Source organism: Heterocephalus glaber, unplaced genomic scaffold, assembly GCF_053883595.1.
Source record: "Heterocephalus glaber isolate CG9 unplaced genomic scaffold, H.glaber_assembly_v1.0 deba00001072, whole genome shotgun sequence".
Classification (NCBI taxonomy): Eukaryota; Metazoa; Chordata; class Mammalia; order Rodentia; family Bathyergidae; genus Heterocephalus; species Heterocephalus glaber.
This window is the reverse complement of record NW_028258189.1, coordinates 6,546,369-6,572,163: the sequence shown is the minus strand read 5'-3', so window position 1 is coordinate 6,572,163 and position 25,795 is coordinate 6,546,369. Positions and strand designations below refer to the sequence as shown.

General features: G+C 60.0%; 2 protein-coding genes across 2 annotated transcripts; both read left to right on the top strand.

Moving 5' to 3' along the window:
• Positions 1–41: 41 nt before the first annotated feature.
• Positions 42–5,888, top strand: Akap17a (A-kinase anchoring protein 17A). The gene is given in 6 exon segments (XM_087209961.1): positions 42–176; positions 1,321–1,670; positions 1,672–2,100; positions 2,541–2,689; positions 4,157–4,397; positions 4,653–5,888. Coding segments are annotated over 5 exon segments (2,064 nt in total). The 5' UTR covers positions 42–176; positions 1,321–1,334; the 3' UTR covers positions 5,562–5,888.
• A 9,857-nt stretch (positions 5,889–15,745) lies between these two features.
• Asmt (acetylserotonin O-methyltransferase) lies at positions 15,746–25,549 on the top strand. The gene is made up of 7 exons (XM_087209897.1): positions 15,746–15,820; positions 15,978–16,242; positions 19,920–20,049; positions 20,683–20,751; positions 21,920–22,209; positions 25,080–25,202; positions 25,297–25,549. The coding sequence occupies exons 1-7, from the start codon at positions 15,746–15,748 to the stop codon at positions 25,506–25,508; spliced, it is 1,164 nt and encodes a 387-aa protein (XP_087066023.1). The 3' UTR covers positions 25,509–25,549.
• Positions 25,550–25,795: the final 246 nt, after the last annotated feature.

Sequence of the window (25,795 nt, the reverse complement as noted above, 5' to 3'; positions counted from 1 at the left end):
CGCGCGCCGGAAGCGGAAGTGCGTCACAGGGGGCGGGCGGCGACGGCGGGTCGCGTCCGGGGCGCCACCGGCGGACGTTGACGACGGCGACGGCGGCAGGCGGGAGGCCGCGCCTGCCCGGTGGTCGTCGGGGACGGCGAGAGCTGGGGCCGCGACGCAGGCGGAGCCCTGAGGCGGTGAGTGCTGCCCGGAAGCCGCGCTCCTGGCCGGGCGGGGGCGGGGCCTGGCCCTGGCCCGGGGGTTGGGGCGATCCAGCAGGCGTCCTAGGGGCCCGGGGATTATTTGGAGGCCCGGGGGCAGCGCCAGGGGAAAGTAAGGGGAGGCGGACGGTGACACGGGCCAGGAGCGGTGCGAGGGACCTGGGGAGACACCTGGGCCAAATGGGGCTGCCAGGGATGTGGGGGGCTGGGGCCAGTACCGGGGATCCTAGAGGGTGCTAGGGGACAGCTTCAGGGGTGGGGGAGCCCACAATTAGAGTGGGGCGCTGCAGTGGTGTGGGGACCTGAGGTTGGCCTGCCTGCGGGGAGTGGGGGTGCTGGGGGGCTGCAGGCGGTACCGGGGGTGCTGGGGGCCGGACCAGGGAACCGTTAGGGAGTGCTGAGTGGGATTCGGGGCGCCAGAGATTTGGGGGACTGGGAGCAGTACTAGGGAATGTATGGGGTGCTGGGGCCCAGAGGGGTGCTACAGATCGTGGGGGCGCTGGGCCCAGGGCTGTGCGCGAACCGGGGCGCTGGACGGCTGGGAACGAGGGGCCCTGTGTATGTGCGGCGCTGGGTGCCTAGGAAGCCTGGGGTTCCGGGTGGGGGTCTTAGGAGCGGGGTAACTGCGTGGATGGGGTGGGGGACAGGAAGGCTGGGGACCCACCGGCTGGGGGCGGCCGCAGGAGGGGTCTCGCGTGTGTCCTGGTCTCCGTCACGCAGGCCCTCTGCCCGCTGGGTCTGCTTGGGGGGGTCTGCGAGCCCCCCACCCCCGCCCCGCCCCCGCCCCGCCCCGCCCCAGCAGCGGAAGCAGTGGGCCTTGTGCCGCTCGAGTTTCCTGGCTGGAGTTCGCTCCCGGAAGTCCCCCCGCGGTGGGCTTTGGGGGCGGCCTGGGCCGGGGTCTGGGGTCTGGTGAGGCCTCGCTCCCTCGGCCCCGCTAGCCCTGCAAGGGCACCAGCGGCCAGGCGGGGAGGGCCGCGGGCTGCGGGGCGGGACTTCCTTCCCGTCTGCTGCGAGCCCCAGCCCGGCCGGCGCCGCCTCCTGCCGCCCAGCGTCGCCGCTCCTGCCCGGGTGTGTGGGGGGGCTCCCCGATGCAGCCGCCCTGACCCCGCGCCCCCCGCAGGCCCAGTCCCGGCTATGGCCGCGGCCACCATCGTGCACGACACGTCGGAGGCCGTGGAGCTGTGCGCGGCGCACGGCCTGTACCTGAAGCCGATCACCAAGATGAGCATCAGCGTGGCTCTGCCGCAGCTGAAGCAGCCGGGCAAGTCCATCTCCAACTGGGAGGTGATGGAGCGGCTCAAGGGCATGGTGCACAGCCACCAGTTCTCCACGCTGCGCATCTCCAAGAGCACCATGGACTTCATCCGCTTCGAGGGCGAGGTGGAGAACCGCAGCCTGGTGAAGGCCTTCCTGGCCTGCCTGGACGGCAAGACTATCAAGCTGAGCGGCTTCTCCGACATCCTCAAGGTGCGTGCGCGCCGCCGAGTTCAAGCTCGACTTCCCCACGCGCCACGACTGGGACTCGTTCTTCCGCGACGCGAAGGACATGAACGAGACGCTGCCCGGCGAGCGGCCCGACACCATCCACCTGGAGGGGCTGCCCTGCAAGTGGTTCGCGCGGCGCGAGGCGGGCTCCGAGAAGCCCAGCGAGGACGTGCTGGTGCGCGTGTTCCAGAGGTTCGGCGAGATCCGCAACGTGGACATCCCCATGCTGGACCCGTACCGCGAGGAGATGACCGGCCGCAACTTCCACACCTTCAGCTTCGGCGGCCACCTCAACTTCGAGGCCTATGTGCAGTACCGCGAGTACGCGGGCTTCATCCAGGCCATGAGCGCGCTGCGCGGCATGAAGCTCATGTACAAGGGCGAGGACGGCAAGGCTGTGGCCTGCAACATCAAGGTGAGCCCCGGGGGCGGGGCCGCGCAGGCGCCACGTGTTTAACTCACAGGCCCTGTGCCGGGAGCCCAGGCCGAGGCAGGAGGGTCGCACGTTCACGCCCTAGTGTGGGCCGTTCAGCGGCTTAGCGAGATCCTGACTCCGGGCCGTGACGTGTAGTCGGCCAGGGCTGCGCGAAGGGGATTTTAAGCGGGTCGGCTGGAGGGAATTGGGCGCCCGAGGCGGCCCTTGAGCGGGAGCTTCGGGCTCCTGTTTGCCTCCCCATGGCGCGGCTGCTCCGCGGTGCCAGCTGGCCTAGGGGGTTGCTGGGGAGGCGCAGCCTGGGCGTCGGGGGGCGGTGAGCGAGGGCGGCCGGGCTGCCCGGCCTCACTTTCTGTGCCCCGGCGGCCGAGGCCCCGGGGCGCGGCCGGGAGAAGCCACCGCCTGCCCCGTTTGTTGTCCAGGTTTCTTTCGATTCGACCAAGCACCTGAGCGACGCGTCCATCCGGAAGCGGCAGCTGGAGCGGCAGAAGCTGCAGGAGCTGGAGCAGCAGCGCGAGGAGCAGAAGCGCAGGGAGAAGGAGGCGGAGGAGCGGCGCCGGGCGCAGGAGAGGTGGGCGTGGCTGACGGGGCTGCAGAGCTGCAGAGCTGAGCGCATCTGTGGATGCCGGGGCGCGCGTGCGCACTTGCCGGTGTGTGGCTACGCTTGTGAATGCGTGTACAGCCGACTGTGCAGGTGTGCGCTCATGCCTGCGAACGTGCGTGTGTGCACACTTGTGAGCGTGTGCGTGTGTCTGCACGTGCAGTGGCTGCGAGAATGCCCGAGAATGTGTGCACCCGCGATGTGTGTGCGCCTGTAGGTGAGTGAGTGCCCGAGTCGTGTGCGCATGCCCGGCTGTTTGTACACTCGATGTGCGTGTGGTACCTGGCTGTGCGTGTGTGTGCAGGCCCGTGAACCTCTGCGTGCTGAGGGCGTGTGCACACATGTGGGCCTGAGCGTGGGGCGTGCTCCCGCGCTGTCGTCTCCCTCTGGAGGCCCGGCCGCTCCGACCCAACCGGAGTGAGGCCCCGCTGTGGCTCTGGGGGAGCAGAGAGGCCGCCCCGGGCCACCCCGGCCTCCGTGCCCGGTCCCCTCCCACCGGGAGAGGGGTGCTCAGGGACGCTTCCGCAAACACCCGTCGAGCCCAGGGCCTTCGCATTGCATTCCACTTTGGCTTCGCCACTGAGTTGCTGGGGCCAGGCTGGAGCTTGGGACCCTTCTGGCTCAGCCTTCCGGAGTGCCGGGGTCACAGGCGTGAGCTGGCGGTTCAGCCCGATCCTGGTTCTGGGGCTGGTCCTCCTTCCCCGTGGGGCCGCCAGATCCGCTCCCAGCTGGGCGGCGCCCTGTCCCGAGTGAGCGTGGGGCTGGTGGAGGCCCCCGGGGCCCGGGGTGCTGGGGGATGGGCCAACCCCGGGGGCGCCCTGCTCCGGCTCCCTGCCTTTCTCACTGCGGTGGGTGCCCTGTGGGCCGGGCGACCCGACCTCCCGCGTCCCAAAGGCCTGGGCCTGCAATTCGCGCTCCGTCGCCCCCTGCCCAGCGGCAGGACTGCTGTGCTCGGTCCCCTCCCCTCCGCGTGGCCACAGGGTCGCGCGTGCCCAGTGCCCTGTGCCTCCCATGCCCTCGAGCGCGCACAGGCCCGGCGCCCACGGCCCTGCCCCAGTCGAGCCCGCGGCCGGCTCATCCCCGCCGCCTCCTGCGCCCGCCGAGCGCTTTCCAGAGGGCGCAGACACCGGGAGCCTCCTCAGGCGCCATCCAGGCCCGGGCCTCCCGTCCTCTGCCCAGGGACGTTTTGTTGGGAGAGAGAATGAACCCAGGCCGGTGTGCGGCCCAGGCCTGTCGTCCTTGGGGTCTGCTAGGCCGAGGCAGGAGGCGCTCGAGCTGGAGCCCAGCCCGGCTCACGGAGTGACAGCGCGATCCTGTGTCGCGGTGAAGCGGCCGTTGGGCCCTGGCTTCCGCGGAGCCACAGAGGGGTCCTCGACCGCTTCTCTTCCACGCCGCGGGGCTGCGGCCCTGACCGCCCCTCCCCCTGCCCCGCCCCAGGAAGCAGAAGGAGCTGGAGGAGCAGGAGCGCGAGCGCAAGCGCGAGGAGAAGCTGCGCAAGCGGGAGCAGAAGCAGCGCGACCGCGAACTGCGGCGGAGCCAGAAGAAGCTGGAGCGGCTGCAGGCGGAGGAGCAGAAGAAGCTGCAGGAGAAGATCCGGCTGGAGGAGCGCAGGCTGCTGCTGGCCCAGCGCAACCTGCAGTCCATCCGGCTCATCGCGGAGCTGCTGAGCAGGGCCAAGGTGGCTCCGGTTGGCGGGCGGTTGGCGGGCGGTTGGCGGGCGCGGGGTGGCCCCTCCCCTCTCCTCCCCTCCGCCCCCGGACTCAGGGTGGGCGGACGCATCCTGCAGGCCCCGAGGTGCGGCTGGGCGGAGTAAGGCAGCGCCCTGACTCGGCCTCCGAGGAGGCCGGTGCTGAGCCCCGGGTGCCAGAGTGGGCGCAGGCGCTGCCCTCCCGTCTGCGTGGCTGAGCCTCTCCCTCCCCTCCCCTCTCCGCAGGCGGCCCGGCTGCAGGCGCAGGAGCAGCAGGAGGAGCGGCAGCGGCTGCAGCGGCAGGAGGAGCGGCGGCGGCTGCAGGAGGCTGAGCTGAGGCGTGTGGAGGAGGAGAAGGAGCGCGCGCTGGGCCTGCAGCGTAAGGAGCGCGAGCTGCGGCAGCGCCTGCTCAGCATCCTGCTCAGCCGCAAGCCTGAGGACGCGCGGCCGCCAGAGGCGCTGCTGCAGCCGGTGCTCGACATCCTGCACACCGTGTCGGCCGCCGCGCTGCACCCCAAGGAGGCCGAGCGCGCGCCGCGGGGACTGAACGGCGGTCTGGAGGACGCGGCGGCGCGCGGGGAGCCCCCGGGGCCCGGCTCCCCGGAGCAGGAGGAGAAGCAGCGCTGCCCCGCTGTGCTCGCCTGCATCCCCGACAACCAGCAGGACGGCAGCCAGCAGCCCAAGGGGCCCCCGGCCGGCGAGCAGGGCGCGGCCAGGAGGGAGGCAGGATCGGAGCAGGACAAGTGCAACCGCGAGCCCAGCCGGGGCAGCCGGGCCGGGAGCGCCGAGGACGCCGGAGGCCGGGCCGGGGCTGGGGCCGGGGAGGCCGGGGAGGCCGGAGAGGTCGGGGTCGGGGTCGGGGTCGGGGTCGGGGTCGGGGTCGGGGCGCCGCGCGAGCGCAGCCGGGCCCGCAGCCGGGAGGACCGGACGCCGCGCAAGGAGCGCCGTGGGCACAAGAAGCATGCCCACCGGGACGCAGGGAGCCCTGGCCGGCGCAGCGGCAGCCCCCGGGGGTCGCGCAGCCGGGACCGGCGCCGGGAGCGGAGCCGCGAGCGCAGGGCCAGCGCGGGCCGCAAGCGCAGCCGCCACCGTCGCCAGGGCGAGCGGTCGCGGTCCCGGTCCCCCAGCCGCCAGCGCAGCGCCTGGAACAGGTAATGAAGGGCAGGAGCCGCCTGGACCGCAGGCCCCGGACCCGGACCGCCCCACCACCGAGCCTCGCTTGCCTCCCGGCCTCTGCCCGCCCCGCCCCGGGCCAAGAGGAGACGCTGCCTGCGGGGCTCTGGTTTCCCTGCTGCCCTGAGAGACTCCGGCGTGGGAGGGCAGCTGGGCTCCGCCTGCCCCTCCAGCCCGAGCCGCCCAGCCAGGACTCCTCCTCTGTCCTGGCGGGGCCCAGGCCCGGCCCGCCCCGCCCTTCCGCGTGTGCCCGGCGGCGTCCACTCCAGCTCGCGTTTCTGTGGCGAAATAAAGTCCTTTTGCAGTGAGCGGTCTGCTTCCTCCCGGCCCGGCCGTCGGGGACCAGGGCCCTGAGCGCCCCAGGCGGGTGCTGGCGTGCGCGTGTGTGCGGGGCGCCCCGCGGCCGGCCGTCGTTCTGAGTCCGCAGCAGCCGCGCTCTCCGAGCAGCCGGTCCCGCCCCTCGGTGCCCCGCGCCTGATTTTCCTTCTGAAGTCCGCCCGAGGTGACCCGGAGGAAGGCAGAGGCCGGGATGCGGTGCGCATGCGTGGATGCCCACCCGGCAGCGCGGGGCTCAGATCCCAGCCTGTGGCGTGCGCGCTGCCTTCGGGCCCAGACCCGGGCTCCGGGAGGGGTTTCCGGTGACCTCAGGGCTGCTGTTGCAGAAGGCACTGGCGCCGCCGTCTAAGAGTGGGTTCCGACGGGCCGGTGTGGGTCGGAGGCCTTTCCCCGAGGTTGCAGGGGCGAGCAGGCGTCGTGGGCGAGGTGCTCCCCGGGGCCGCCTCGGCTGGTCCTCGGGTTGCACGGCCCTCTGTCCCCCTGCCGGCCTGTCAGGGCGGCGGCAGTGACCTCTCGGCCGTCTCCTCGCGCGGGGCGGGCGTTGCGTCCTGCCCTCCGTGAGGTCTGGTGGGTGAGCGGGGCAGCTGCCTGCCACCCTGAGAAGATGCCCGAGCATACGCCCGACGGGGCAGGCTGATGCGGGCGGGCTCAAGGGTTCAGAGGGTCCAGTCCAGGGTCAGCCGCTCCACGGCTCGGCCCGCGGCGCGGTCAGCATGGTGCCGGGAGCGTGGAGGGCGGAAGCTGCTCACTGCGTGGTGGCCAGGAGAGAGGGAGAGAGGGAGGGAGCGAGCGAGGGGAAGGGCCCGGGAACAGACGCCCAGGTCTCGGCCCGTGACCCTGCCTCAGCCAGCGCTTCCCGAGAAGGCGGCGTCTCCGCAGTGTCGAACTCCTGCGAGCCGCCCGCTGGCCCGAGCCCACCGGCTAGGAAGCCTCCAGCACGAGTCTTGGGGCTGAGGGGGCCGTGTGCCATCCATGGGGGGCAGTGGGCGAGTGGTCACCCCAGTCCCAGCCGCACCCGGGTGCCCGTGCAAGACAGGACTTGACGGAGTCCGCGGTCGGTCGCAGTGGAGCGGAAGGCGCACCCTGGTAGCCAGACCCTGGTAGCCAGACCCTGGCCTGGAACCCGTGCACCTCCCGGTCTGGGTGGGCGTGGGGTTCTCTTGGCTTTCTGCAGAAATCAGACAAAGGCAGGACGACCCCGGGCCGCACAGGGACCACCCTGGGGCTGGCGTCCTTTATCTGTGCGGTGACCTGGAGCTGAGGTGCCCCAGGCCCTGGCGTCCACCTCGGTCTCTGTCCCTTCCCTGCCGAGGCGGCCATGTTTCAGGGCCCACGCTGGGCGCCCCTGTCCCCAGAGGAGCAGTCCACGGAGCCCCTCTTCCCCAGGCCTCACCAGCTGCCTCCCGGGAGGAAGCACCTACCTCGAGGGCTGCCGGGGCTCGGTGCTCACCGCGGGGACTAAGCTAAAGGAGAGAAGCAGCCCTGGCCTCCGCCCGAATCAGCCCGAACGCTGCTCTTTAAGCAAGAACAAGAAGTCAGCGCCTTTGCAGAACGTGGCTGGTGTTGGAACAGCAAGGAATGATTTTGAAGATGAATCCAGTGGAATCAGTGTTGGAAGTGCAGCCGTAGCCGCTAGAACAGGCGACGAGGGAGGAGGAGGTGGAGGGATGATGATAGGGAAATCAGGACAGGCAGGGCCTGCAGGGAATTGGGGGTCCCTGCACCACGGGTGGGAGCAGAAGATGTCACAGCCACTGTGAGGAGGCCTCTGCGGAGTCCTGAAGAAACTGAAGACATTGATCACATGACCCAGCAATTCCACTCCCGGAAGAAGTGAAGACAGGAATGCCAACAAGACTGTGTACACCCTTCTTCAGAGCAGCATCATTCCCAACAGCTAAAAGGTAGAAACAAAGCAAGCGACCCTCCGTGCATGGATGCAGGCATGGAACGGGATCCACACGGAGGAATATTACACAGCCCTGAAAAGGACTGGGCTGAGACACCTGCTGTAACAGGGATGGGCCTCGACCACATGATGATGAGTGAGCAGCCAGGCACGAGAGGCCACGTGTTGCGTGATTCCCTTGGTGTGAAACGGGCGGGACGGGCACATGCGCAGAGCCAGGACGCGGATTAGTGCGCCTCCCATCGGGAGGGAGGAGGGGCAGTGGCGGTCATGGGACAGGGCAGCGGCGGCGAACCTTCCGAGCTTGTGGTGATGCCCACCGCCCGCTGCGGCACGCACGCCACGGCGAGGCCAGCACGGCTACAGGCTCTCCTTTTGGGGTGGCGAGAATGTTCTGGACCCAGGGAGACCCTCCTGCCTGTGCCTCCTCCTCCCGGGGCTCCAGGTGGCCCTGGGCTGCGGCCCCATCCCTCACTCCGTCTCCACAGAGGCCTCTCCTCTGTCTCTGTCTGCGTCTCCTCTGCCTCTCGTGAGGACCCTGCCTTTGGACTGAGGGCCCCCTGACCCGGACGGCCCCGCCCCCAGACGCTGCTCGGGTTCCTTCCCTCTGCGGGGCCTGTCTCCAAACACACACGCGTGAAGTCCCAGGGAGCTTTTGCGTGGGGCTCACACAGCACACTATCGATTCCAAATGGGGCAAATTGCGAAAAGTAGACGATCAGGAAGTGAGAGCGCAGTTAGAACAGAGCCGAGCCAAGGAGCCCTCTCGCCGGGAGAGCGCGTGCGTCCCGTCCCAGCGGATCCCCAGTGTCACCTAGGCTTCACAGGCACCAAGGAGTTGTCAGAACCCTGCCGTCATCCCGGCCCTCAGCGAGGCTGAGCCAGGAGGCTCTCAGGTTGCAGCCCAGCCTAGGGAACCTAGTGGGTTAGCGAGAGCCTGTCTGGAAACAAAGATTTTTCAAAAGGGCTGGAGACGAAGCCCTGTGGGATCTCGGCGTTCCACCCGCCCAGTGCTGGAGAAACAGAAACCGCGTCCCAGGAGTTGGCTGGGCGCGGTCCAGCTGGGGCCCGCGGGGGCCTCTCTGGGCTGCGTGCTCACGGGTTCGCTCACACACGCAGTTCGCCCCCTTGCCCGATCCCCGGGAGCCTTTGCCCCGAACGGGGCTCACAGCTCGGCTCTGCCAGGCCCGACGTTCACCGCACCCATGCTCAGGTTTGCGCCCTCACCTCACGTTTCCCACCTGGGCCGCAGACTTCGGACCCTGAACCAGCTTTGTTCACGTTCTTCCCACAGCGGCGGCGCCTCTTTGCGGGCCCGTTACACACTTGCGAGTGTGTGTACTTTAGGCATCGGTGAGACGCGCACGGTCGTTTGGAACAGATGCAGAAGGAAGTGCAGTTGGACCGGTTCCCGCTACTCGAGTGCAGGAGGGAAACTGAGTCCCACGGTCCGTCCCTCCCGGAGTGTCCCCGAAGTTCCCGAGCGTAAGTGTGAGGACCACAGGTGTCGGTCATTTTCTCCTCCTGCGACAAAAATCCCTGCCATCCACGGCTGGAGGGAGGAGATGTTTACTTTGGCTTCCGGTTGGAGCAGGGTCAGTCCTCAGTCTTCCGGGTCACACCCCAGGGACCCCAGGCTCTTGGGGGGACCCACAGCTAGAGAGCAGAGCAGGAAGCCCCTTCCAGGACAGTGAGGCTCGCCTGAGTCTCCCACCTTGAGGGGAATTGTGTTTGGCTAGAGGTGCAGAGGGCAGGGCTCTAGTCGCAGGGGTACCCAGATGGGGGACCCACAACCCCGTCTCAGGCAGGACTGGGCTGGCCAGGAGCCCGGACCTTGAGCCACTGTCCCTCAGCAGGAACCGAGAACCACTCAGTGGTGGATGTCACTCCGCGGCACAGCTCCAAGCACCAGGGCGGCGCGTGAGTCTCACCCGCCCCGAGCGGAGTGTCTGATCCCGCGAGTTTGAACCCTGCTTATTGCCGGCTCTGCCTGGGAAAGCGCACGGTGTACCTGGGCCTCTGGTTTCACAGCCTTCACTGCAATCTCTCCGAGTGTCGTCCTGCTCTTTCAGCCCTGATCTCATGCCGGGCAATCGCCTTAGCTGAGGATTCCCCCAGCATCCCCGCAGCAGCTGGCATTCGCACCCCAGCGAGGCGGCTCTGGGTGTAATTAAGCAGATGAGACCTCCCATTCTCCTGTAAGATGCCCCCAGATGAAATCCTTCATCGATCCTCCCGACCTTCAGGCTGTGAAAGCTGTCAGAATCAAAATGCAGCCACTCACGCCAGACCTAAGAAGGTGCCAAATCCTGAGAAAATTGGATTACTCATGCCCAACTCTTAAGAAAATGGAGTCCCTCGATGTCAAACCCTAACAAAATGGACTCATGTCAACCCCTCATAAAATGAGGTCACCATATCAGTCACTTTCCCATGGCCGACACAAAATATCAGACACTCATGAGGCGAAGGAGGAGAGCTGCTCATGGTCTCAGAGGGTTCAGTCCATGGTCGGCTGCTCCAGTGGTCTCAGAGGGCTCAGTCCATGGTCGGCTGCTCCAGTGGTCTCAGAGGGCTCAGTCCATGGTCGGCTGCTCCAGTGGTCTCAGAGGGCTCAGTCCATGGTCGGCTGCTCCAGTGGTCTCAGAGGGCTCAGTCCATGGTCAGCTGCTCCAATGGTCTCAGAGGGCTCAGTCCATGGTCAGCTGCTCCAGTGGTCTCAGAGGGTTCAGTCCATGGTCAGCTGCTCCAGTGGTCTCAGAGGGTTCAGTCCATGGTCAGCTGCTCCAGTGATCTCAGAGGGTTCAGTCCATGGTCAGCTGCTCCAATGGTCTCAGAGGGCTCAGTCCATGGTCAGCTGCTCCAGTGGTCTCAGAGGGTTCAGTCCATGGTCGGCTGCTCCAGTGGTCTCAGAGGGCTCAGTCCATGGTCAGCTGCTCCAATGGTCTCAGAGGGTTCAGTCCATGGTCGGCTACTCCAGTGGTCTCAGAGGGCTCAGTCCATGGTCAGCTGCTCCAATGGTATCAGAGGGTTCAGTCCATGGTCGGCTGCTCCAAGGCAGGAGTGTGGTGGATGGGTGTGGGGGAGGAAAGGTGCTCACCTGGTGGCTACCAGGAAGGAGAGGGAAAAAAGGGAGGAGCTGAGGACAAGACACCCAGCCCACCTTTTTCCTCAGATCCCACCTATAACAGCACATTCAGCTCTAAATGCATCAATAGATTGATCCACATAGGAGTACAGAGTCCCCACGATCCATAGCCTCCCCAAAAGCCCCAGCTCTGAACACTTGAGCCTTTTGGGGACGTTTTATATCCAAGCCCTAACAGTCCCACCAAACCCCAGCAAATGGACTCACTATATGTCAAACGCTAGTAAAATGGAGGTGGTCATGCTAAGCCTCCCAAAATGGCATCGTTCCTGCCGAGCTCTAACAAAACGGCAGCGATCCCGCAGTGTCCCATGGAATGGTGTCATTCTTGCCAGGCCCCAAGGAAGTGGGGTCACCTACACCAAGCCTAACTAAATGACATCGCTGATGCCTGGCCTAGCAAAATGGAGTCACCTGGGACGGGGATTTAGCTCAGTGGTTCCTCTACCTTCCTCGAAAGCACAAGGTCCCAAGTTCGATCCCGGTACCAAAGAAAAAAAAAGTGTGCTAACCAAATGGAGCCACTTTGGCCAGGCCTAATGAAATAGGGTCGCTCGTGCCAACCCTTATCAAAATGGAGCCGCTTGGAGCCCAGCTGGGGCAGAACAGAGTAGGAAGGCCACGGGAGGGGGAAGAGGGACGCTGGCCGCTTCCTCCTTTTGCCTGCTGGCTGCCTCCACGCCACATCATTGCCATGATGTTCAGCCCTGCCAGAGCCACCAGGCCAAGGCACCCAAAGCAGCCCAGGGCCGTCTGGAGCCCAGGAGGAGGCAGAGGCAGGAGGGTTTCCCCGGGAGACAGTGGAGGGAGCCTGGCTCGGGACGCGTGGGTCTCATCCCCCTGGGGTCCAGGACGGGAGAAGGTGGCCCCCTGACGTCTGAAGTCCTCCCAGTTCATGTTCATTTGTTCTGGGGGTCGCCGATACAAGTTCATCCCTTTGCCCCCGATCCCAGGGAGTCCAGAACCAGGATCAGCTGTGCTGTGATTAAGCTCGGAGCCGTCCTGTGGGACAGCGGGGTGCCAGGCCCGCAGCTCAGCACGTGGGGTGGGCAGCACAGTGACAGAAGCTGGGGACAGCCAGTCCCCGGGCTCGGGGGTCCGCCTCATAAGCCGAGGGGAATTGTCTGGGCTCCTCCGTCCAGGCCGCGCCCGGGCAGCCGCGCTGGGCGGACATGTGCTCCCCGGAGCCCAGCACCTGCCGCCTGCTGACCCAGTGTGTGCACAGCTTCATGGTCTCACAGGTAGGGCTGCGGTGGGCTGCAGGGCAGGTGGAGGTCTCGCTGGGGCCGGACGCAGCTGCAGGCCTCGGGCCGGGTCCCTGTGGGCTCCTGCGGACCTAGGCATGCTGTAGGAAGCTGAGCCTTCTGGTTTTGTTTTCTCGGTGCCAGGGATCGAACTCAGGACCTTGTGCTTGTGAGGCAGGAGCAGTAACACTGAGCTATGTCCGCAGCCCCAGCTGACTCTTTCGGAGGCAGGATGTGCAGTTGTGTGCAGCGAGGCCCTGCATTGCATTCCATGCCCTGAAGAAAGAGCCACTGTTTCCGGGGTAACAGGACATCAATTGCGGACACACCTGCAGGGATGTGGAGGGGCAACGGGATAAATACAACCAGGGGGGCAGGGAGAAAAGCAAGCTTGCATGGTTAGTGTCTTTAAAGTCTAAAAAATTAAACTAACCCAGCACCCGGGAGGCTGAGGCAGGAGGATCGCTCCAAGTTCGAGGCCAGCCTGGGCTCCGTAGTGAGTTCAAGGCCAGCCTGGACTACAGAGCGAGACCCTGTCTCGAAAAAACCCAAACCCAAATCACATCTGTAAGCCTCATGCTGAGACACGGCGAAGCGTTTGAACCTGGGGCCCCTACATCCGTGGATTCGACCAACCACGGACTGAAAATCTGAGAGAACATTGACGTCTGTCCTGGGCCTAGAAGGGATGTGCTTTCTTACCACGGTGCCCCAGACCGTGCAGTGTGAATCGACATATGAAGTCCTCGGCCACTGAATACCACAGGCCTCAGCATCATGGGTTTTGTTGTGTATGGGTGGGGTGGGACCAGACGTGCACTGAACCGAGACCTGTCAAGATATAGGTGTGGTGCGCGCTTGGAATCCCGGTGCTCTGGGAGGCTGAGGGAGGCCCAGCCCAGCCTGCCAAACTGAGCAACTTAGGGAGAGCCTGTCTCAGAATGAAAAGAAGAAAGCAAAGCTCCTGGGGATGCAGCTCAGTGTGAAGGGCCTGAGTTCAATCCCCAGCACAGGCAAAAGGAAAAAAAAAAAAAAAGGAAAATATTTTGTGATAGAGGAATCTGTGTGTGTGTTTGTTAACATGCTAAGTAATTAGCTGGTGCATTGCAAACACAGGCAAGATTTGGGGGCTTTTAATTTGGAGGGAGGAGCTGGGATCTCACTGCTTTTCCTCCTGGGCTCAAGCGATCCTCCTGCCTCAGCCTCCTGAGTGTCTGGGTGTACAGGTGCGCCCTGGAGCTCCCGGCTGGAGGCTCGTCCTGCACGCCCTCGAGCGGGGAAGTAGGTACCAGTCCCCCGAGCTTCGTGTGGCCGAGGGCTTTGGGTTCCGTGTTTATGTTCCACGAATCCGCCTGACTGCGTGGACACCCAGTGCAGACGGCCACGGGGACAGAGCGGGTTAGTCTTCCCCAGGCAGGGAGGCCCCTGGGACTGACTCACGGGTTTGGGTCTGCTTTGGGGTGAGGACAGTGTCCTCGAGATACACAGAAGCCAGGGTTACACAGCAGTGATGATGGGTCCGTGATTAGATTCCCTCTAAAGGATGAACGGTGAGTTTGATGTGAATTGTACTTTTAATGACAAAATAGAAGAGTGGTGGTGTGTGCCTGTCATCCCAGCACTCGGGAGGCTGAGGCAGGAGGATCGCAGGTTCTAGGTCAGCCTGGGCAACTTAGCAAGAGCCCATATCAAAGTAAAAAATCAGTAGGGCTGGGGGTGCAGCGTCAGAGCCCCGTGCTTCAACGCCTGGGATGACGGGTGCGGTTTTAGTTTTCCCAGCTGCTCCATGCCGGGTATGTGGACCGAGGATATCAGTGTGGCCGAGGGTCTTGGCCAGGTGGCCTGCAGTGGTCTCCGTTCCCCGTGGGGCTCCGTTCCCCCTTTGCCAGGACGCAGGGTGCTCACGGTGGGGTCTCCTCTGTGTCCAAACTCGGGGACCCCAGTGGCCCCGGTACCCTGAGAAGTGAGCAGAGCTCTGTCGGAGCTCAGGGGTCCTGGCTGGGTCACGGCGAGATTTACTTCATCCCTCCCCGTCTGAGGTAGGGGATTCGTTCTCTGGAGCGAACCCAGCCCAAAACTGTCTCAGTGGGTTGTGGATCCGGGAGATAAGATGACGCCAGGGCATGGGACAGTGCATGGCGCCCCTGCCCAGAGGTGACTGGAACAGGATTCGATGCGGACTTCTCAGGGCCAGGCCGACTCAGCCCCACAGAGCAGTTAGGTGTTGCAACTTACTGGAACAAGAGCCACAGCAACTTTAACACAATAAAATCCAGCACACGAATAGGATGAGAGCTAACAGCAGCTCAGTAGTATGAAACAGTTCGCTCTGGACAGAAGAATTCATCACTGGGCATCATGACACACACCTGCTGTCCTGGCATTCTTTGGGAGGCTGAGGCAGGGAGATCTCCATAAGTCCAAGGTCACCCTGGGCTACACGGTGAAGTCCAGGCCAGCCTTGGGTACATAGAAGACCCTGTCTCAAAAAAAAGCAACAGAAAGAAAACAACTAGCTAGTGCAAACTTGATAGAAGATCACTTCCTTCACTCGCAACAGGAGAATTAGTTAATGCAGACTTAACAGGACAAAAGGGAAGAGGAAGCGGGAGGGGAAGGGGAAGGGAAAGAGGGGAAAGGAAAAAATATGAGAAAAGGAAAAATGGACACAAAGTCTTTGTAAATAGGGAAGGGCGGAGGGGTGAAGGGAGGGCAGGGGAAAGGGAAAAATAAGAACCAAGATGCACCATGTAAAGGTACAGATGCCAGTGAAGAGTGTCAGCGTATTGCACACCTCACATGTGTCGATAAAGTTAATGAAAATTGAAAAAAGAGAGTGGATGTACCCTGAATAGCGTAAAATGCAGCGGAGCGTCCCTGGATGGAATGTCAATAAAACCAGGTGCAGCACTGCATGCTTCGCGTCGCACGTCCTTGGGAGGCTGACGCAGGAGGATCACAAGTTTGAGGCTGGCCCAGGCAACGCAGCAAGACCCTGACCGGGAACTGAGCAAGGGCTGGGGCGTCGCTCAGGGGCAGAGCGCGTGCCAGGCCCCAGGTTCCATCCCCAGTGCTGAGCGTCAGGGGACAGACAGGCGCGGCCACCAGCAGGACAGCGAGCAGCATCTCGAGGAAGTGAAGCAAATGCGCCCGACGGAGTCAATCTTCCCGCACGGCCCGGACAGGCGGGGTGGGGGCGGGGGGGCGGCCCAGCCTTGGCAAGGGAGCTGGCGAGCCCAGCTCAGCCGCAGAAGCTGGGAGACAGGAAGACATCTGTGGTGTCCGGAGCCTGAGGGTGCAGCTCTGGGGTCCTCTTTCCCGAGGGCTTCGCCGGGTGTGGTCACCAACACGGTGACTGCTCTGCCGGGCGCCGTCCAGCGGAAAGGCAGCTCGGAAACACACGGCGCTGTGTCCTCCTCCACCCGAGTCACCGCAGCTGGCACCGGGCGACTCCCAGCTCCTCCCCAAGGTCAGGATGACCCGGAAAGGTCACCGTTTTGAGTCCACTCAGGACATTGAGGCAGCCGGGATGGCGCAGCTAAAGACCCCCAGGAAAGAGGACTCCAGAGCTGCTGCGGACAGCGGCCAGGACGGCGGGAGGAGGGTGTGCACGGCCGGGGGGGGGGATTCTGGGAGATTCGTGGGCATGTGGCTTTGGCTGTAAAACATTTTAAATCTAAACATTGTCTGCATTTTTGATCACATCTCATTTATAATTACACTTTCTCAGGGCATAATAAGAGTACTTTTTAAACACAAAGTTAAATAAACCAACTAAGCCCGGCATTTCTCGGTGGCTTCCCACTGGGTGTGGTTCCCGGGGGCTCAGAGCCGCCCTCTCCCTCCCCCAGGCCCTCTTGGCTGCCTGTGAGCTGGGTGTCTTCCACGTCCTCGCGGAGGCCCCGGGGCCCCTGGACTTGGGTGCAGTTACCACGCGCCTGGGCACCAGTTCCCACGGGACAGAGCTACTGCTGGATGCCTGTGTGTCCTTGAAGCTGCTGACAGTGGAAATGAGGACAGCAGAAGGTAAGGAGGCATCTCAAGGAGATCACTTCCATCTCCTCCTCCTCCTCCTCCTCCATCTCCTCCTCCATCTCCTTCTCCTCCATCTCCTTCTCCTCCATCTCCTCCTCCATCTCCTCCTCCATCTCCTCCTCCTCCATCTCCTCCTCCATCTCCTCCTCCTCCATCTCCTCCATCTCCTCCTCCTCCATCTCCTCCTCCTCCATCTCCTCCTCCTCCATCTCCTCCTCCATCTCCTCCTCCTTCTCCTCCTCCTCCTTCTCCTCCATCTCCTCCTCCTCCGTCTCCTCCTCCTCCATCTCCTCCTCCATCTCCTCCTCCTCCTCCATCTCCTCCTCCATCTCCTCCTCCTCCATCTCCTCCTCCTCCATCTCCTCCATCTCCTCCTCCTCCATCTCCTCCTCCTCCATCTCCTCCTCCTCCATCTCCTCCTCCATCTCCTCCTCCTTCTCCTCCTCCTCCTTCTCCTCCATCTCCTCCTCCTCCGTCTCCTCCTCCTCCATCTCCTCCTCCATCTCCTCCTCCTCCTCCATCTCCTCCTCCATCTCCTCCTCCTTCTCCTCCTCCTCCTTCTCCTCCATCTCCTCCTCCTCCATCTCCTCCTCCTCCATCTCCTCCTCCATCTCCTCCTCCTTCTCCTCCTCCTTCTCCTCCTCCTCCTTCTCCTCCATCTCCTCCTCCTCCGTCTCCTCCTCCTCCATCTCCTCCTCCATCTCCTCCTCCTCCTCCATCTCCTCCTCCATCTCCTCCTCCTTCTCCTCCTCCTCCATCTCCTCCATCTCCTCCTCTGTCTCCTCCTCCATCTCCTCCTCCTCCTTCATGTGTGTTTGCAGCTCATAGTATTTTCATTCATATTGGGAAATTGGTATATATATAAATCATGTCTTAATTATTTTCAATTTCCTTTCCTGTCCTCTTTACCCTCCACCTCTCCTTGGTCCCTTCTCCCATTTCCAAAAACTCTGCCTCCCTGTTTTCTATCCTTTTGCCTTTATATTTTTCTTTATTTATACCCTGGGCTTCTTTTATAAGAGAAATCATATGATATTTAGCCTTTTGTGTCTGCCTCATCTCACCTCACATTACGGTCTCAAGATCTGTCCATTTTCCTGAAAAGGACATGATTTTATTCATCTTTATGGCTGAATAGTACTCCATTCTGTGTTTATCCCACCTTCTCTCTGCCCCTTCATCCATCAGCAGGTATCCAGCCTGTTTCCAAGGCTTACCTATTAACTACACTGCTATAAACATGGGTGTGCATGTGTCTGTATAATATGACATCTTTAACTCTTTTAGGAACATGTTCAGAAGAGGTGTCATTGGGTTGAAGAGACTATCTGGTTTTATTTTTTGAGGAATCTCCACGCTGATCTCCATAGTGGTTGAACTAGTTTACATTCCCACCGACATCCTAGAAGGGTCCTTTCCCCTCACATCCTCCCCAGAACTTGTTGTTTTTAGGGTTCTTGGTGATAGCCATTCTGACAGGGATAAGATGGACTCTCAGAGTTGTTTTGATATTCATTTCATATGTCTCCTGCCATAATGCTTTTGCCTTGGAACCAGACAACCATGGACAGAACTCTCTGAAATGATGAGGCCCAGTGAACATATTTTCCTTCGGCATGAAGACTCAACATAGGAATTTAGTTGGGGATGCAGATCTTCAATCCATGATGTGGATCACAGGGCTGATCTCTTCTTGTATTTATCTCCTTGGGCTACCATAACACAACACCATGGACAGGAGGGAGGATTTGACCACAGTCTCTCATTACTCACAGTCCTGGAGGCTGAGATGTTTGAGCCCAGCCACGGCCAGTCCTGGGTCAGTGAGGGCTGCTCTCTGCTTCCAAAACGGAGCCGGGATTGCTTCGTCCTTGGCATGGGAGGAACACTCGGGCCTCACTTGCCAGGAAGTAGAAGAGCAGAGGAGACAGATTCCTCACATCCAGCCCTTTAGAACGTCCATCCTCAGCCCATTCACAAGGGGGAGCCTGAAGATTCCTGAGACCTTGGAAGGGCTGCACCTCTTAACACCACCCCATCCCCAACACCCGAAGGTCAGAGGAGACTCAGCACAGCAGGGTGTGGTGGGCAAAAGGATAAAGTGAAGGAGAGCCTGTCCCAGCTCAGCATTCTGGTCTTTGCCATGGGGGCCATGAAGGTGCCCCTCACCCATTCAGCGGGTGACAACACAGTGTTCAGACACAGTGGAGATGTTGGTCCTGAGGTGGACATGAAAGTTACCTTCTTCACCCAGAGAAGAAGCCATCTGGCCCATTCCAAGAGGAACAGGGGGCCCAAGTCACAAGCAGGAGTACTGTTCCCCAGTGACACCACCTTCTCAAGCCCAGTAGTGATGGAAAAATGTTCTGGACTTTGATGTGTGCCCCATGGGGACAGGGGGAGTGACTGAATTTTACCCTGGCCACAAAGCACATGGTAGATATACAGATGATAGATAGATGGATAGAAAGATAAGTGGATGATGGATAGGTAGAGGGGTATATAAGTGGAGAGATGAATAGATAAATGGATGGGTGGATGGGTGGGTGGATGGTCGAGATGGATGGATGGGTGGGTGGGTGGGTGGGTGGATGGTCGAGATGGATGGATGGGTGGGTGGGTGGGTGGGTGGATGGATGGGTGGATGGATGGATGGATGGGTGGATGGGTGGGTGGATGGATGGATGGGTGGATGGATGGATGGATGGGTGGATGGGTGGGTGGATGGATGATAGAAATAGGCACAGATAGATGATAGGTAAGTAGATAGAAAATAGAAATGTAGATAATAGATGGACAGATTGGGATGAGATGAAAAGATGATTAATGGATGGATAGGTATACTGACAAGTACTTGATCAACAGATACATGATAGATAATGGATGAATAGATGATGGATGGACCAATGATGGAAAGATGTTGGGTAGATACATAGATATATGCGTGATAATTAAATATGGGCAAGTAGATGATTGAAAAGTATATAGAGAATAGATGTATATGTGATGGGGGATAAATAGCAGATAGAAAGATGATTAGTGGATTATATATTGCAGCAGATACATTAGCAATAGGTGTAGAATAGAATAGAACAGAATGGAACAGAACAGAATTGAATAGATAGGTATGGTAGATGGATAGATGGTCTCATACATAGAAGCACAGAAACGATTGGATGGATGGACAGGTAGATGGGTAGATAGATGGACCCTCTCATGGTGAGACGGGCTTCCATGTCCTCAGCTCTGGGCCATCTGGGCCGAGTGGCTCTCCTTGGTCCTCTGCGGTGTGCCCTGCAGGATGCACAGCACTGTCTCTGGGCTCCCCCAAACCCCAGATATTCAATCCCATGTGGACCCGCAGAACCACCATCTTTGTTTCCTTCCTAAGAGTCGTGGTGTCACCCATTGGTCCATTTTGACATAAGTTGTTTTTTTGAAAGGTCCACAGACTACAACACAGGACTCCTTTTTTGTTCATTTGCATCTACCCACACAGTACTTCTAGCGGGATTTGGGGCCACTGTGCCCAGCATGGTGCCGACCACCATCTGGTCACCCTGCCTCCTTCTCCGGGAGCTCCAGCTCCCTGGAATTCTGTTGAGAATCACATTTAGGGCACGTTAGTGGCTAAGATCTCCCGCTACCTGCTCTCTCTTTCTCTACAGCTTTCTATGGAAACACAGAGCTGCCCTGCACCTACCTCACCAGCTTCGGCCCCAAATCCCAGTGCCACATGCTGCTGTACCTGTCTAGGACCACCTACCGCTGCTGGGGACACCTGGCCGAGGCCGTGAGGTGGGCTCCGAGCCTCAGGGCCCCCATTGGGGCTGGATCAGGGGGACCAAGGACCGAAATGACCCGCTTTCTTGTAGAGCTGAACCCCTCGTGGCGGGGATTGGAGACCAGATCAGTGCCTCTTTCAGTAGTGCTCCATCACCGGGGAAAAGTCCATACTGATGTCTCACGTGTGGAGGGAAGGGCGGTGATTCAGAGCAGGGATGCCAAGACTCAGGCTCTGGTCGCAATGGTTTTGTCTACATCAGGTCGCTTGGTGCTGTGGGCGTCTGGGGCCGGAGATTCTCCGTGGGGCTGTGCTGTGCATGGTCGGGCGTGGAACAGCGTCTCTGGGCTCCACCTCCAGGGGTCGGGAGCAGCCCCACAGTAGAAGGGACAAGGAAAATGTCTCCAAAAATTGTCAAGTGTCCCCTGGGACAGGGAAGGGTGACAAAATTTTCACCTAGTCAGAAACCACTGAGAGAGGGAGGGAGGAGGGAGAGAGAGAGAGAGAGAGAGAGAGAGAGAGAGAGAGAGAGAGAGACAGGATGGATGAAGAGATGGATGATAGATATATAGATTACAGGCATGCACCACCACACCTGGAATTACATGCCTAAATTCTTGAGGAAGAACTTTTCCTCTTTTTCTCAGAGAAGGGAAGAATCAGTACGAGAAGGCATTCGGCATTCCCTCTCATGACCTTTTCACAGCCATCTACAGGTAAGTTCAATCCTTTAGGACCTCCAACTCTCATAGGGCTGCCGCTTACAAGACCCTAAACCTGTTCCCAAAAAACCCAATGCAAAGAAGTCAACACGTAATTGAAGATAACCCACCCTCTCATTTTCTTGTGGGGATGTTTGCTTTCTGTGAACTCCCAACTGGAAGCGGATCTTCCCATCTCGGTCACTTTCTTATTGCTGAGACACAAAGCTGACACCAACAATGTGCAGAAGGAGAGGTTTATTTTGGCTCACAGGTTATAGAGGGGTCAGTCCATGGTCAGCTGGCTTCGAGGCAGCACCAACATGGTGAGAAGGAGCAGAGTCCATCTTTGCTGTACATATTGTTTACATTTCTTGTGGGCAGTTGGTTCATGGAAAGAACACATCTTGATTCTTTCCTTCACCCCCTTCCCGTCCCTTCTTCTCTCAGTCCCCTTCCTGTTTGAGAAAGAACTATCTTCCTACTTCCTATTATCTTTTATTTTGCTCTTTATTTATACATATATGTTTCTCATGTAAGAGAAACCATGTGATATTGAAGCTCATGCGTCTGTTTTTTTCACTTAAAGTTATGCTCTCGAGGTGCATCCATTTTCCTACACATGACTCGAGTTTATCCTTCTTCATGACAGAGTAGTACTCCACTGTGTGTAACACCACATTTATTTTATACATTCATCTGCTAATGGACATAGAGGCTGCTTTCCAATAGATTTAGCTATTATGAGTCATGCTGCTATAAACATGGTGTGCATGGACAGCAGTAATATGATGTCTTTTAACTCTTTAGTGAAGACACCTAGAAGAGGAATAGACTCTGCATGTAAGGAAACATCTCCAGAGGTTGCCTTTGTGTATCCAGACTAGTGAGCTAAATGCACACCTTCTCTTTATAAGTACTGAGCCTTGGGCATCTCGTGATTGTAGCAAAGAATGGGCTAAATCAATACTGTGCTTGTCGTGTTGCCTGGGTGGAGCATGCAAGTCAAGCAGGAACAGGCAAAGTTTCTGGGTTCCCCTCACAGTAGGACCCTCTGCCTCTGATGCTGAGGCGTTTGAGAGGGACGTCTGCCCTTTTGATGAGCATCCTTGGTAAGTTATATATGGGCTGTGCCGGGTCCCCAAGCCATCCGAAGAATGTGTCCTTCACTGCTTTCCTGAAGGGTAGGAATGTGGGACTCTGTGTCCGATCGGTTCTTGGTTGCCAAGGTCCACGGCAGGCAGGCAGGCTTTCCCATGTTCGTTGGCTGCAGCCCAGACCCCACACACAGAGCGAGGGGCAGCTCACCCTGCCCAATCTGTCCAATTCCAGGTGGCTCCGGGGCTCTGGCCGGGGAATGCACCTCCCTGTATCCTGACGCGAAGGTCATCGTGTTTGACACCCCAGACGTGGTTCGGACGGTAAAGAAGCACTTCCCAGTGCCCGCGGAGGGGCAGATAGGGTTTCAGGAAGGTAAGGCAGCGTGGGGGATTTGTTTCCATGGGAAATAGAGTCCTGGGCTCTGCGGTGTGTGCATGGCGACCCAGGCAGGTTCAGCGTGGTTCCCTCAGCGCTCTAGGTTCCTCTCAACCTGCGAGATTTATGATGCACGCAAAATGGTGTAGACGGACTGACTGATGACTTGCAATCAGTGACTTCTGAAGTGTGGCCTTAGGTGGAAAAGCGACTTCGCCCCTTCCAAAGCCCTGCCGGTGTTGACTGCAACCTTGTTTACAAGGCACAGTTAGCTAAGACAAGACCACCTCAGGAGGTGTGTGTTCAGAATTTGATGAATGACATCCTTATTAGAAAAGGGAAATTCAGACACAGACAGATGGGGAAAAGTTAGGTGACAGCAGAGGCAGAGAAGGGAGTGATGGGGTCGCAGCCCAGGGCCGCTGAGAGCCCCTGGAGGAGGCAGAGGCAGGAGGGTCTCCCCTGGAGCCCGGATGGAAGGAGCATGGCTCAGGATGCCTTGGTCTCAGTCTCCTGGGCTCTGGAGCTTGGAGGGAAGGTATTCCCGCATTCCCGCTGTTTCAAGTCCCCCAGTTTTGTTGTGGTGGCCCTGGGACCTGCATACAGGACTGACCCCATGGTGTTTGTGAATGACAGAAGGTGTGTGGAAGGCAAAGTGGGGGTAAACGCTGACCCAGACAGTGAAAAAGAATCTCAGCTCCGGTGAGGAACACCCTGCTGGAGGAACACACCCTGCTGGAGGAACACCCTGCTGGAGGAACACCCTGCTGGAGGAACACCCTGCTGGAGGAACACACCCTGCTGGAGGAATACCCTGCTGGAGGAACACCCTGCTGGAGGAACACCCTGCTGGAGGAACACATCCTGCTGGGGGAATACCCTGATGGAGGAACAGCCTGCTGGAGGAACACGCCCTGGTAGAGGAATACCCTGCTGGAGGAACACCTTGCTGGAGGAACACCCTGCTGGAGGAACACATCCTGCTGGGGGAATACCCTGATGGAGGAACAGCCTGCTGGAGGAACACGCCCTGGTAGAGGAATACCCTGCTGGAGGAATACCCTGCTGGAGGAACACGCCCTGCTGGAGGAACACCCTGCTGGAGGAACACCCTGCTGGAGGAACACCCTGCTGGAGGAATACCCTGCTGGAGGAATACCCTGCTGGAGGAACATGTCCTGCTGGAGGAACACACCCTACTGGAGGAACACACCCTGCTGGAGGAACACCCTGATGGAGGAACAGCCTGCTGGAGGAACACGCCCTGGTAGAGGAATACCCTGCTGGAGGAACACACCCTGCTGGAGGAACACGCCCTGCTGGAGGAACACCCTGCTGGAGGAACACCCTGTTGGAGGAATACCCTGCTGGAGGAATACCCTGCTGGAGGAACATGTCCTGCTGGAGGAACACACCCTACTGGAGGAACACACCCTGCTGGAGGAACACCCTGATGGAGGAACAGCCTGCTGGAGGAACACGCCCTGGTAGAGGAATACCCTGCTGGAGGAACACATCCTGCTGGAGGAACACGCCCTGCTGGAGGAACACCCTGCTGGAGGAACACACCCTGCTGGAGGGACACCCTGCTGGAGGAACACACCCTGCTGGAGGAACACATCCTGCTGGAGGGACACCCTGCTGGAGGAACACGCCCTGCTGGAGGAATACCCTGCTGGAGGAACACACCCTGCTGGAGGGACACCCTGCTGGCCGTTGTGCTCTGTCCCTCCTCTGAGAGAAGAGACTGAAGTTCTGTGCTTCTTTTTTCTTCTCTTGTGGGAGGAGGACACTGGGTGTGATATGGGCCCCATTTAGTGGTTTTGAACCCATGAAGAAAAATATTGTTTTTCCCCAGCTGTATAGAAATAGAAATTTCTTAGTTCATTTAATTTCACCAACCCTCAGAAACAGGTTTCCCCATCCTCATATTTAAGATGAAGAAATCAACTTTGATCTTGCTCCATGCACTATAAAAAAATACAAAAAAAAATTGTATATATATATATATATATATATATACTTATTTATTTATTTTTTGGTACTGGGGATCGAACTCAGGACCTTGCGCTTTCGAGGCCAACAGTGGCACCACTGAGCTAAATCCCTGGCCCTCCAGGCACAATTTGTAAGGGCCCTGAAATCCAGGTTCCCAAAATAAATGGCGTTTTTTTTTCATTCCCGGGGATGCAACCCAGAGCCTTCACAGGAAGTTACAGCCCCGGCCTCTCTTTATTTTTCATTTTGAGACAGGGTCTGGCTAAGTCACTAAGTTGCCCAGGCGGGGCTTCAACTTGGAATCCTCCTGCCTCCCAGAGTGCTGGACGGCACGTGCCCACCACCACATCTACATTCTTATGCAGTGCTTTTAAAAATCACAAGCGAGGACAGAAAAAGCCGCCAGCGATCAAAATCCCTGACTTACCTGAAGACCGTGTGCAACCCTATACGTGTGGGTCTGTCCTGTCCTCTCAGCCCGGTGGGTGGAGTGTTTCGAAGGCCGGTGCTCAGTATTTGGGGAGCACCGGGCCTAGGGTCGCAGGGGTGTTTGCAGTCAGGGAAACATGACCAGGAGGCCATGTACGGGCTGGGCGGGCGCTGGCTCACACAGGCCTGGCCTGGCTTCCGGTGGGGACCTTGTGGGGTCCCTGTGCTCGGGGCCGGCCCAGCCCAGTGATTTTATCACGAGCTGCAGGGTTCGGACCCCGCAGGCCTTCTGAGCCCTGCTCTCACTGCAGGGCCCGCCGGCTGCTGGCAGCAGGACCAGGGATGGAAGGGCTTTGCAAGGTGACCTCTAACGCGGGAAGCAGGCTCAGTCCCATGCACCAGGCTGAGCAGGGTCTGGGGACCCCTGTGTTCCGCTCCAGGAGACTTCTTCCGGGACCCTCTTCCCGAAGCCGATCTGTACATCCTGGCCAGGGTCCCGCAGGACTGGGCGGACCCCAAGTGCTCAGCGCTGCTGGCGAGGGTCCACCGCACGTGCAGGCCAGGTGGGCAGGGCTCCACCGGGGCTGGGCGGTCAGAAGCCCCGGGTCCACGGGACGGGGACGCGGCGTGTGTCATGCTCACCTCCTCTTCCCCCAGGTGGCGGCGTCCTGGCGATCGAAAGGGTCCCGGACGAGGACAGGCAGGGGCCGCTCAGCACCCTGCTCTTCTCCCTGAACATGCTGCTGCAGACGGAGGGCCGGGAGCGGAGCACGAGCCAGTGCTGTGCGCGCCTGTCTTCCGCCGGCTTCGGGGGTTTCCAGCTGAAGAAAACGGGGGGCTTTTACGATGCCATGCTGGCCCGGAAGTAACTTCCCGGGTCTGAGCTACCATGGAAACACAGCAGCTGTAATAAAGAGAAAAGTCTCCCGTATCTCCTGGTCTTTCGGGGTGGGGTGAGGGAGTATTTCTGAGGATAGTGGCTGATGGCCCTCAACCCGTGGCTTCTTCTTTGGTTGAGGTTTGGGAGGTGACGGCTCAGGGGGTGCTGTGCTCATCAGTGGATCATCATGGATGAGCTCCTGGTGAATGAGCTGTAGGAGGTGGGGCCTGGCTGGAGGAGCTCACTGGGGTGTGACCTGGAAGGGAGAGTTCTTGT